Below are 13,102 nucleotides of genomic sequence, written 5' to 3'. Positions count from 1 at the left end.
TGCGCTGCCAAAGAGGCCAGCTGGAGACACTGGAGCATCCAACAGAGAGGTATTCTCTCTGTCACTCATCTCCGTGAGAGTCAGCCATCTATGCCGATCCAGAACGACCAGGTTGCCCATGGACTTGCCGATGGCCTGAGGTGTGACTTTCGTGGCACTAAGTATGTAGCATCCCGTAGCGTGCGCCAGGACTTAGATAGTTTGCTATGAACTTAGGAAAAAAAGGATCAGATCTGTGGAACATGGCCGATTGATGGTGTCCGGACTGCAAGAACCACACATCAAGGTGAGACTGCTCAGGTTCCTCTGGGGGAGACCACACAAGGTTATGTTCTTCGACCGCCCTTGTAAGGGCGAGTACACAGTCCTCACCCTCGCTTGGGGGAGGGGTGGTAGCATTATCCACTGATCACTCGCCTGATGCAGCGAGAGACATGACATTGTCATTATCCTCCTTATTGTCCCCAGCTTCAGATCCACTGAACGAGATGAGGCCGAACGCTCCTTCAGAGGGCTGGAGTTCGTCTCGCACATAGCGTATCGGGAAACATGCACTTCGTGTAGATTGAGGGGCTCTCAGGGCATGTGCCAGCACGAGATCCACCTCAAACGAATCCTGCTCGACCTCGAGGCCCCACCTTGCCTCCTCTTATGAATCCTTGGGTATCACAGCAGCCTCAGAATGAGGGCGATTCGTGAGCGAAGCGACTTGAGACTCACAGTGAGGACAGTCTGTCTCCATGAGAGACAGAAAATGCAACTCTCATGCTGGTCTGAAACAAAGCTAGAGAGGGCTTCTAGACAAACGCTGTCTTGAAAGAAGAAAGTTTGAAAAAGTTTTTATAGCGGACAGTTTCTCGCCAAAACAGGCGGGACTCAAACACCATAACCAAAATTAGAATATTGGAGTTATTGTAGAGAGGTTTCAATTAGGTTGTGTAAGAAGGCACTCAACAATGTCGAGTGTACTGAGTCGTAAGGGATTGCCACTACTAGTTCAAAACAGTGTCGAGTGCCTTGAAAATGTCTTTAGTTAAGAGCAGTGAAGAGAGCGAGTGCTTGATGCTATATGGCTTATTTAAGAACTTTTTTTTTTTTTGCTGGCAGAGAAGAAATAACAGACTAACTGGCGACTTTTTGTTTGAACCATTTAATTTTATTTACTTAAAATTTCCAAAAAGCTATATCGCACACGTAATCGTTTAATATTAATAACACACACACACACACACACACATGTTGTGTTTCCATGTTTTATGGGGACTTTCCATAGACATAATGGTTTTTATACTGTACAAACTTTATATTCTATCCCCTAAACCTAACCCTACCCCTAAACCTAACCCTCACAGAAAACTTTCTGCATTTTTACATTTTCAAAAAACATAATTTAGTATGATTTATAAGCTGTTTTCCTCATGGGGACCGACAAAATGTCCCCACAAGGTCAAAAATTTCGGGTTTTACTATCCTTATGGGGACATTTGGTCCCCACAAAGTGATAAATACACGCTCACACACACACACACACACACACACACACACACACACACACACACACACACACACACACACACACACACACACACACATGTTTTATGGGGACTTTCCATAGACATAATGGTTTTTATACTGTACAAACTTTATATTCTATCCCCTAAACCTAACCCTACCCCTAAACCTAACCCTCACAGAAAACTTTCTGCATTTTTACATTTTCAAAAAACTCATTTTGTCGGTCCCCATGTTTTTCTCATGGGGACCGACAAAATGTCCCCACAAGGTCAAACATTTCGGGTTTTACTATCCTTATAGGGACATTTGGTCCCCACAAAGTGATAAATACACGCTCACACACACACACTCACAGCAGGCTAGCTGGCCACTTTTTGTTTGAAACGTTAATATTATATGTAAGCCTATGTTTTGATTGATCATTTGTTTGCTTCAATCAAGCGTCAAATTTCTTCACAACGCTGACAGATTAACAGTAAGTAAAAAGTTTGCAGATTAGCCCCAGGGACTTCACTATCATCACGTGACATCCGCTCAGAAATGCGCGTAAAAGAAGCCGGAGGAGCGAAACTCTTATCAGAAATGTCAGCACGCGCTCCGAAGATGACAGCATCTGTACAATACATCAGAAAACTTTTGGGAAAGGGTAGCTGCGCGACAAACAACTTGTTGAACACTGGACACAAAACACAGAAGAGCACGAATGACCACAAAACAACCAAAAACAAAGATGAAACTCATAAACGAAACGTAAGTGAACAAAATTTTCATTCAGTTTCTCATTGACTCATTCAAATGAAATATTCATTATACCTATTTAATGTTGTTGAAATGTTTATTCTCCTAAAAACAGTTTGAATTAACAAAATGTAATATTATATTTTAGATACAGCAGTCCAGAGACAATAGAGAGCATTGCATATGGTAAAGAAACTCAGTGTTTCATTTTTATTTTGTCTTTTCTTTTAACCTACAACCAAAACTCAAATTCAGACTGTATATCTCTTAAAATTCTCTCTCTCTCTACCTGTTAACAGGAAAAGTGTCATTTTAAGAAGAAAAGAAAATGAAACTTTTGGGTTTGACATCCAGGTAACCTCATTACACCTCTCTCTCTCTCTCTCTCTCTCTCTCTCTCTCTCTCTCTCTCTCTCTCTCAACTCATCCTCTTTTCACCAGTCATTAGGACATTACACAGGATAATTAGATCGCAGATGATTAGATCTTTACTCTCTGTCCATAGACAAGCAGTGATGAGGGAACGGTCAGTGCAGAGCAGGATTTGGGCACATGTGTGTGTTGGGTGAAAGAGAACAGTCTCGCAGAGTGTTATGGGTTAATAACAGGTGAGTTATCGAGACACCTGCCTTGCTCTTTGTCTAGCACCAATGTCATACTTATTACTACAAGCCTATCTCTCTCTCTCTCTCTCTCTCTGTCTCTCTCTCTCTCTCTCTCTCTCTCTCTCTCTCTCTTTCCCACCTCTCAGGTGATGCTATTGTCTCAGTCAACAGTGTGCATACCACAGGATTCCCTTGTCAGCAGATCAAGGATCTGATTCAAAAGTCCTGCCTCTTAAAGTAAGACTAAACACAATTAACTGCTGCTTTTAACTACAGTTGTCATCTTTAGCGTATTTTTGGACAGATACACACTACTACACGCCTAAACATTTAAATTTATTGCAATGCTTCACATTTTAAAATAATAGTAATTTTAAAATAGAAGTCATCAAAATGGTAACACTTTACAAAAAGGTTCCATTTGTTAACATTCGTTAAGAACATTAGTTAAATGAACTAAAAATAAATAATACTTTTATAGCATTTATTAATCATACTCTCAACCAATTTCATAAGGTGCCACCTACTGTACTGTAGCTTGCTTTTTAAACAGTATTGAAGGAGTTTCCATGTATGCTGGGCACTTGTTGGCTCCTTTTCCTAGTGTATTAAAAACATTATTAAAAATAAATGATTCATGCCTTGGCACTATTTATATTTGTTTACAAAACAGTATTTTCAGTCATTTCAAGCCTTTATATCGGAAAGTTTGTAAGATAATGTCCAATTAGTTGTCAGTATAACAGTTCCTATCTCATTTTTTGTAGATTTGCAGTCTAAAAACTTTTGTAGCAGCAGTTTTAATAACCAAGAGTACAGTTTTGTATCAGGTTGTGTTGAATACACTTCTTTGTCTGAACAGAATGTCTTCTCTTATATTCACTGTAGGATGGAGATTATCAGGGGTGCTACAGTAAAACATAGACAACTGTTTGGGAAGCTGTATCTCCTGCAGGTGATTTTCTTAAATATCTTCTTACAGTAATAATACACTACACCCTTTCTTGGGCCCTTTCAATCTTCTTTTATAACGCTTCATAATCCTTCTTGTCCTGACTCTGTTTTGAGCTATTACTCTAGCTGTCATAAAGTAAAACGCAAACGCGTTTCCTTACGGTAAATGTGTTGTTTTTGGGGAAATGTGTGAATTGTGAATGAAGCCTCAGTTTTCTCATGCTTAACAGTTTTTTTTTCCCTTTCTCTGTGTTTCCTCCACACTTTCACACCACACAACAGCGACAGCTTACAGAGAAACATGAAGAGCTTCAGACAATTATCACACAGGAAGTGCGTCTGCAAGGAGGTGAGTTAATGTGTGGTCGTGTGTGTGAGAATGGCAGATTGTTTCACCTTAAATCATGGTCTGCCCTCATGATCCCAACAAGGGCATCATAAGATGTTCAAGTGTGTGTGGTAACAATGTGGGCAGTGAGTGTGCTGATATGAAAAAAAGCTACTTTTACAGAAAGATGCTTTGCTGACAATTGTAAACCCTTTTCTCAAGTGAAACTGTTGTAAAGCTAGCACCTACTGTAGTAATAAACTTATATTTTAAATTTTTACTTAAAATGTTTACAGTTTACAAACCATCGCTATTTAATTCAAAGTCCTTCTATTATATTCAAGCAAAGTGGATTAAAATGATTCTTCCTCTGCCTTCAGGTGCCATGGAAGGCATCCAGAAACCCCCTACCATCCTACAGGATCCCCTGATACCCTCTGCTGATGGTACTGTTTGATAAGGAGGCAGCTAGAATGGCAGAACTATCCTGTACAGACTTGAAAATGGAACTTGTGGGAGACCAGCAAGAAGAATCAAGGTCCCTACAAGAGATCTTTTTACAAAAGTAACAGCCACAACGGTGTTGGATTCAACCTACAAATTGCTCATGAATGACCCTACAAAAATATAATACAAGTTAAGCTTAATCGACAGCATTTGTGGCATAACATGTATTACCATCGAAAATTATTTCGACTCATCGTGTGTATTTAAAAACAAAACACTGTTACAGTGGATGTGAAAAGGGCCAGTCCATACACTTTAAAATTCACAGTTTCAAAAGTATAGCCACAAGATGTAACATTTTAGGTGTTAAAATGGTTTACGTCCACATAAATCCGGATACATTTTAAAATGGCACTATCGTTTTCGAAACGCTCTCCTTTGAAAAAAAAAAACGCTCTGCCATTTTCAAGTATTTTGCTTGTCCATATTGAAACGTATAAAACCTCTTAAATCTCCTTAATGCACATGCAAAATTTGCCATTCCATGTACGGTCTGAAAAGCAATTCCCTTACAAAAAATCTAGAGTTCTGGCAGACTAGCCAGAAACTTGCAACAAATTTGCCACTCACTATTTTCACATGAAAATGAGCTTGTGATTCGCTGCAAATGTTTGCCAGAAGTTTACATCTCTTCACAGGTAGTGTCCAACCTGCAGCAAACCTTTGGCAACAATGGACAATTTGCCACAAGTTTGCTGCAAATCTTATTTGCATGTGAATATGATCAGTGGCGAATTTGCGGCAAGTTTGCAACAAAGTTGCAATGAACTCTCGATTTTTGTAAGGGTTGTCCTCTTGTTCGAGTGCCGGACAGCAATTCCAAGTAAACGTCTTGCTGCCTTTTGAAGGAATGCAATGTGAAGGTTGTACAAAGTAACATTTAACTTTAACAGTGCTATCAAAGTAGCAGGCACAACATGGGCAGCCATCTTGATTGTTTTTGGTTGAATGGATCACATGACTGCGTCACATGACAACATATACATCATCATTTTCAGATATCTCCATTTCCCTGTCCACACTACAACGCGAAGACGGCATTTTCAAATGTATCCACTTGAAAGAGTGTTTACAAAAAGCTTTGATTTCACTGTAAGAAAAGAATGTTCTGTGTGGACGGAAGGCCAAAACGTAGAGAAAAAGCTGCGTTTTCAAACTAAAACGTATTAGTGTGGACTTGACCTTGTGTAATGTTATATCCAATATTACAACTTTGTTGTCATGACAAAGTAATGTTTTATTACTCTAAAATCATGTAGTACAGATATTTTATCACACTAAAATGCATGTTAAAATACATGGTAACATGTTGTATAATGTTAATTCCATTGTTTCTTACTGTAACCAATTTTTGATTATTAAATGAAAATTAACGAGAGACGAGTCGAAATTATTTTCTGTGGTAAATTGTAATCAACATTATGTTACAAATGCTGTCGGTTGAGCTTAACTTGTATGAACCTGTAACATTCATTTAAGCTGGAATGAGAGAAAGTAATTTAAAAACATTTTTAATCTTTTTGTATTATTGTACTGCATTTGTGTACAGTATGTGTATTAGTGGTATCATTATTTATTATTTGCTATACAACATTTTTTATTTTATGTACAGTATATTTTGCAAAAAAATATGTTTTTATATTTTTAAAAAATAACATTTTTATTTATTATTTTTCTGTCAAATTAATAAAGCTTTAAAAGAAACTCCTAAAGTGTTGAAGTGTTTTTTAGAACAAACTTGTTTCAGTTTGGCTGTTTTTTACAGTTCACTTGATCTTGTAGGCTGTGGTTTGCATAAGTTGATTTGTGTGCTGTTTTCATCTGCTGATCATGTAGGTTTCCCAGATATCATCACAGTCGGGTAAAAAAAACGGATGCAGTTCACATTTTACCACACAGATCTTAACTCTGGCAGGAAATGACACGTCATTAACAGTACATCCTTTCTCAAAGACAAAATCGTAGCATGCTCATCACTTTATAAAACTGACAGATGTCTTGATTAACAGAGACCTCATTCTGTGTTTGACCTCATTGAAACCCTGATATTACCGCACAGTCTTTAGGTTCTTAGTGAAAGATTTTGTTGAAGTTTTATAACTTCTTCACAATATACACTAACTGAGCACTTTATTATGAACACTATGGTCCTAATAAAGTGCCCGATACTGTTGTAGCCCATCAGCCTCAAGGTTGGACGTGGTGTGCATTCTGAGATGCTATTCTGCTCACTACAATTGTACAGAGTGGATATCTGAGCTACCGAAGCTCGAACCAGTCTGACCATTCTCTGTTGACCTCTCTCATCAACAAGGCATTTCCGTCAGCAGAACTGACCCTCATTGGATGTTTTTTTGTTTTTGGCACCATTTTGTATAAACTAGAGACTGTTGTGTGTGGAAATTCCAGGAGATCAGCAGTTACAGAAATACTCAAACCAGCCCGTCTGGCACCAACAATCATGCCACGGTTGAAATCACTGAGATCATAATTTTGTGAACATTTACTGAAGCTCTTGACTCGTATCTGCATGATTTTGTGTATTGCACTGCTGCCACATGATTGGCTGATTAGATAATCACATGAATAACAGATGTGTAGGTGTTTCTAATAAAGTGCTCCATGAGTGTTTGTTCGATGTCAGTGTAAAACTCAACCAGATTGATGTAAAATATTAGAGCCTGTGTAAGCTTGTAGATTTGAATAATCTTGGGAATGTTGATCCAATTACACATTACTGGTATAATACTTTGAAGAGTGTGGTATTTTCTCATGACTGGTTAAATTGAAGTAAAACAACTTATTCTGCATGTTCAAAGTAATGAGATTTAACTTTGTGAATGGTGCCTTTTGTTTCTGTAGCCCCAACAAAAATACACACAGTTTTGGCATTTTAAGAAAACTAAAGTTCTTTTAAGAGGGTTTAGTTTTCAATCACAGGTCTTTAATGAAAAGCTCCTTTGAGATGACCCTCACTAATGTATCACAACAGGGATATTCAAGGGGACCCAATTAGATTAAAAACTTATTGGTTATTTAAATAATTCTGGGTGTGGCCATGGCCTCCCCTAACTTAAATTAAATGGTTTATCAACAACAGGACAATTCACTTTTGCTCATACTGTATATTTGGAGTACACAAGGCTGAATCCCAATACTTTGAGTAGGCGATTACACGATTAGCAAAAGATACTGCTAAGATTAGTATAGAAAAGTGAAAAACCCCATCAAAAGAAAAACTTATTTTGGCACCTCAAAGAGATTTTAGAGAGTCTGGAGCTCACTGCTTCAGGAGTACTTGGTGGCTTTGGGGACATCCTAAGTTTGGAAAACATTCTGGAAGCCACATGTCTGTCATGAAGGATGACAGCGATAAAGAGGACACACATTCATTTGAGCCGGATGATGATGATGGAATCAGCACTGTACAGGAAGATATTGCAACTGGCACACCAGAGAGAGAAGACATGGGAAGAACTAACATCCACCAGTCTGGCTGTGAATCAACCTACTGTGAACACAACTTTGCAGTAGACGAGAGCCAAAGCCATCTCACATTTTCAAAATTTAGAACATTTCCAAACTGAGGCAAAGGTTGTAACCCTTGAGAAAAAACCCTCTGACCTTAAAAAAAGAGTGCATCGCTTTAGAATTTGACCATCTGGGCCCATTACTAGAGGAGCAAAAATATGTTATCTCTACTAATGAGCCCATCAATCCTGCAAACCAAAGTTCACGTCCACAATTTGGGGTCAAAAGAGACAATGAGGTTGAGAATCTCGTTGGCTTTGCAAATAGGCATGAGAATGAGGCTGCGTCACCCAATGCCAGCCAGGCTCCGTTCAGTCGTGGAGAGAGGGAGGAACAGACACAGCCATGCACAGATTGCTTGCCACAGGAGACTACTTCTGAGCATCTATCTCCTTCAGGGTCCATTCTAGTTCACCAATCGCAGGAACCGGAGTCAGACCCCACAATCAAACCTCATACAGCCCTACAGAGCCAAATTGAACAAGGTAAGGAATATTAAATAAGAACAATAAGGGTTTTTGAGGTTGCGTTGTAGTGGTGTTTGGTTTCTGCCTTTGTACTGGCAATGCAAATGGCATGTTCACTATTCTCTCTCAGGTGGTTCAATTTACTTTTTCAAACTACAATATAATACGATGTTTAACATCAAGAGTTGTCTGTTTGTTGGGGAAAACTACTCATTGATAGGCTACTGCTAAGCAAAATTACACAGCCTAAAAGAGAGCAGGAATAATACTCTATATAATATACAATTATAAATAATATAATAAATACAACAATCAAAAATCCTTTCTTAAATATAATTTTTTAATCATTGTATGTCACTAGTCTCAAAAAGTCTTTGGTCATATATTGTATATCCCACATAAAATGTCTGAATGTCATTGCATTAAATAACAAACGTAACTTTCTGAGCCATTTTTGCAATTGAACAATTTAATGGATGTCAGTGGATTTAATGGATGTCAGTTTGAGGTTCACACTTTTAAGTGTTCTAGCAATGTAACCACAGGTTTAGTTCATCATATTTACTATGGGCATGTTCCACTAAAGTTTGAAAACCAGAAAGTGTCCAAATATTAGTTGTCTTTATTTTGAACATTATATCTTTAGTTAATCATTTCAAACCTAACAAACTTCATTTTGTGAAAAGATTTGGTTGGAAGGTGTGCTTTTGCTGGTTTTTTCCAACAATAAATGGCAATTGCTTTAATATTTTGTTTTGTAACGAGTTGTATTCAAGTGTGGCTTAAGTATTCAAATACTTTTTGGGTCCAAACTCCACAGTAGATCGTGTACAATAATATGAGTTTTATTTCTGCATTTATGTAACCACAAGCCACAACCTCAGGCATGTTATATAAGGTGTCTCATTGTTGGAACTTAAAGGAAGAATTGTGTACTGGCAGTGCTCATTCCAGCATAGGAGTCAGCCACTTTGTTTAGTCAAATCAAATTAAAATTCCACAAAACAACTTTGCATCTTTTGCCAAGTCCTGTCCTGTCCTGTTTGAGAATTAAGTCCTTTCTTATTTTGAACATGACAAACCATTGGGTTAAACTACAGTAAATCACAGATAGTGACTGCTGTTTGGTTTTATGGCCAATTTTGAATGAATACGGAAACTTACATTGTAAGAATTGTTTGTCTGGAAAGATCTTCATTAACTGGTTTTATAAAATTGAATGACTGAAAATGTAGGTTAAACCAGCAAAAAATATATAAAAAAATTATGTTTATGTGTTAAATCAAGTAGAAATAGATATTTGTGGTAACAGCTTACGACAGTAAGCAATTATTAGATCAATACGGAAAAATGAATGATTGTAGATATGCTATGTGAGAGATACTTTTTTTTTTTTTTTTTTAGCTTAGTTTTATCATGCACTGAGTAATTGGACTGGACTTGGTGCATTATATTTGGGGGTGTTTAGTTTAACTCTTATATGCATGGGAATTTCACCAAACACTATTACATATTCGTAATTTGCTTTCACATTGAAATTGAGACACAACTGGATGTCAAACACATATTGAGCTACTTATTGAAAATTAGCTGCATTTTCCCAGGCACTTATTGAGTCTAAATAGATTCACAACTTAACATAATTTCAGTTGTAACCCAAATGACAATAGCCAAATCATACTGTTCATTTATTACACTTGCTATTGTTTTCTTCCATGGTGTTTCTTCATAAAATAGCAATGTCACATGTAAATCAAGTCAATCACTATCATGTATAATATGTGTGTGTACACGCATGGGATATTGATAATTCATCATTTTTGCACAGAAAATCAGCATGATATCATATTTATTTGTATGAATATAGTAATGATTTATCTTGTAATCAATAAATAGATATCATGTGGTACTAAACTTATACAGATATGAAATAATCATAAAAATGTAATTTATGGAAGTGCAAAAAATAATAAAAAAAATAATGGTAATATACCTAGGGTTTTTAATGACCTTATACACTTTTGGTACTTAAGCCATAATAAAAAATAGTTTTAGCAATTTTGGCATTTGTGTGTGTGTTTGTGTGTGCGTGTGTGTGTGTGTGTGTGTGTGTATGTTACACCATTTATAAGACAAAGATTGGGGAATACTTAAAAAAGTGCGGGCACAACTCCAAAAAATAGATGAAGCAGAAAGGGGTGGAATGAGATCCCGGGTCACTAAAGACCAACGGTCTTTATGTTTAAAGGTTAAAAAATACAATTAATTGAAGTCACATGATGTTTTATAGAAAAGAATATGTAAAACTGAAGAATAATGTGTGTCAATCTTTAAAGCATCACTTTTTCCTTATCATCAACAGCCACTGCAATCACAGTATACACATGGAGCTGAACAGCAAGGACACGGTAAAAGCTGAGGAACAGCAAACAGCTGGAAAAACAGAAGCACCCCAAGAGAGTAAAATATCTGCAGAGGCAACAAATATAAGTCAGAATGATTCAGAAAAGAATGGAGTGGAAAATAAGAAGGAAGAGGAGGAAGTCATGGAGGAAGATGAGGAAATGATAGAGGAAGAGGAGGATGGATTGGATGAATTAGATATGGAGAGTTTCCCGTCTGTTCAGATGACAATCCAGGAATACGAGAAGGAAGAAAACAACCAACAACGGCAACTGCCTGCTATGTGCAGGTACAACACTGTAAGCTACAGGAAGATTAAGAGAGGAAACACAAAGCAGAGAATAGATGAGTTTGAATGCATTCTGGATGTATAACTAATGTATGCTGTCTGAGACATATGAAAGAAATGGGGTGTCATTATGTATGTTTTCATATGGTTTGTTCGGAAGTTTCTGGTCGTTAAGCTTCTTTATAGTTAAAAGACATAACATATGCTTACATACACACACAAACACATGAACAGTATTTTGTGGCATAGCTTTATTTCAATCTCTAACCTGCAAGCACATTAACTGTTAGAAACCAGTACAGTTTTTTTTCATTAAGATTTCAAACAAACAAGACAATATAATTAAACAGACTCATGGCATTCATTTGTCTGAAAAGAGTGCTTAATTTGATTTTTCAATCATGAGTGCACTTCTTAAAAACATGAGGTCTGCTTGACTGATCTGGGTCTCTGGCTCAAGCAGTTCAAATCATGTGAATGGATAAGCATGCAGTTATAGACAAACATACAGCATCAAAGACATTATTTGTGTTTCTGTGTAAAATGCAGGGTCATAGCTAGGCATTCTGAGCCCTTTGACTGTATATTGCTCTGGGCCCTTATAGTGGGCCCCTGCACCTGTGGGTACCTAGAATCGACCCCACCATTTACCCTGTTAGCTACAGCCCTTTTGAATATGATACAACTTTATAACCATTGTAATTATGGCTTCATAGCTTTGTAAATGATACACAAGCTTTTCAAAATACTGTTAGAAAAATGATAAACATATCAGCTGTTTGTTTTTTGACATACTCATAGATTTGCAGTCTGATAATTAATTTGCTTTGTTTTCTATATTCACATAATGTTACCTGACACCTACTAGTAACTGCATTCATGTTATGAAGTCTGTCTTTCTACCTAATTGACCAAACTGAAAAAATAATTTCATTGTTTTAATCTGTTGAGATAAAATAAAATCAGTCCAAAAACCTTTGCTTAAAACTGATTGTGCATATGTATATATACAGTATGGGTCAATTATGTAATGTTAATTGTTTTGTCATTCAAAAACAAAAAGGCAATATACACAAAACTATTATTAATTATTAATTACAATTAATAATACAGTTATACTATGATGAACATGCTTTATGCTATATATATATATATATATATATATATATATATATATATATATATATATATATATATATATATATATATATATATATATATATATATATATTATTATTATTATATTATATTTTTTTTTCTTTTTTTTTCTGGGGGTTAAAGCACACAAAAAAATATCTCTAAGTGGTGTAACTGCATGGAGACCTCTTTTATTATTTTGAAGAAAAAAAAACACTAAATAAGATTTGTTTTAACAATAATGAAAAAAAAATTACTTTGAAAAATATGCTTGAACATTTGTTGTGTAAAAAGTTGGTACAAGTAAAGTATGCTTTTACTAGATGGTTAATTTACACCACTTTATAGAAAAGGCTATAAATGTTTTTCAAAAATGTATGAAACCAACATGTTCACAAATATTACATTTCTACTAACTTGATACATGTTTTTTAAACTACATTTTTAAAAGATGCCTAATTTTTTATACTATTGTACAACATTGTTTGTATATCTTTTTAAACTAGTTAAAGTCTCATTTAAACGTTTTAAAATAAAATCGCACCACATAATAATATCCCTAACGCTACAGCTGACATATTCAGTGTATGTACTGTAAAAGTTTCGTCACCACTAGATGGCAATATTG

At 36.2% G+C, this 13,102-nt stretch overlaps 2 protein-coding genes across 2 annotated transcripts; both read left to right on the top strand.

Moving 5' to 3' along the window:
* The first annotated feature begins 2,113 nt into the window (after nucleotides 1–2,113).
* si:dkey-276j7.2 (cytohesin-interacting protein) lies at nucleotides 2,114–6,253 on the top strand. The gene is made up of 8 exons (XM_052131045.1): nucleotides 2,114–2,265; nucleotides 2,402–2,439; nucleotides 2,553–2,607; nucleotides 2,759–2,861; nucleotides 3,005–3,095; nucleotides 3,747–3,813; nucleotides 4,095–4,161; nucleotides 4,521–6,253. Exons 1-8 carry the CDS (start codon nucleotides 2,119–2,121, stop codon nucleotides 4,595–4,597), a joined length of 645 nt encoding a protein of 214 aa, XP_051987005.1. The 5' UTR covers nucleotides 2,114–2,118; the 3' UTR covers nucleotides 4,598–6,253.
* Nucleotides 6,254–8,511: 2,258 nt separating this feature from the next.
* Nucleotides 8,512–12,298, top strand: LOC127647018 (ermin-like). The gene is made up of 2 exons (XM_052131065.1): nucleotides 8,512–8,663; nucleotides 11,008–12,298. Exon 2 carries the CDS (start codon nucleotides 11,030–11,032, stop codon nucleotides 11,420–11,422), a length of 393 nt encoding a protein of 130 aa, XP_051987025.1. The 5' UTR covers nucleotides 8,512–8,663; nucleotides 11,008–11,029; the 3' UTR covers nucleotides 11,423–12,298.
* The last annotated feature ends 804 nt before the right edge of the window (nucleotides 12,299–13,102 follow it).

The sequence above is a fragment of the Xyrauchen texanus genome, chromosome 7 (genome assembly GCF_025860055.1).
Source record: "Xyrauchen texanus isolate HMW12.3.18 chromosome 7, RBS_HiC_50CHRs, whole genome shotgun sequence".
Lineage (NCBI taxonomy): Eukaryota > Metazoa > Chordata > Actinopteri > Cypriniformes > Catostomidae > Xyrauchen > Xyrauchen texanus.
The sequence above is the reverse complement of the archived record's forward strand: the minus strand, read 5'-3'. Positions and strand labels throughout refer to the sequence as shown.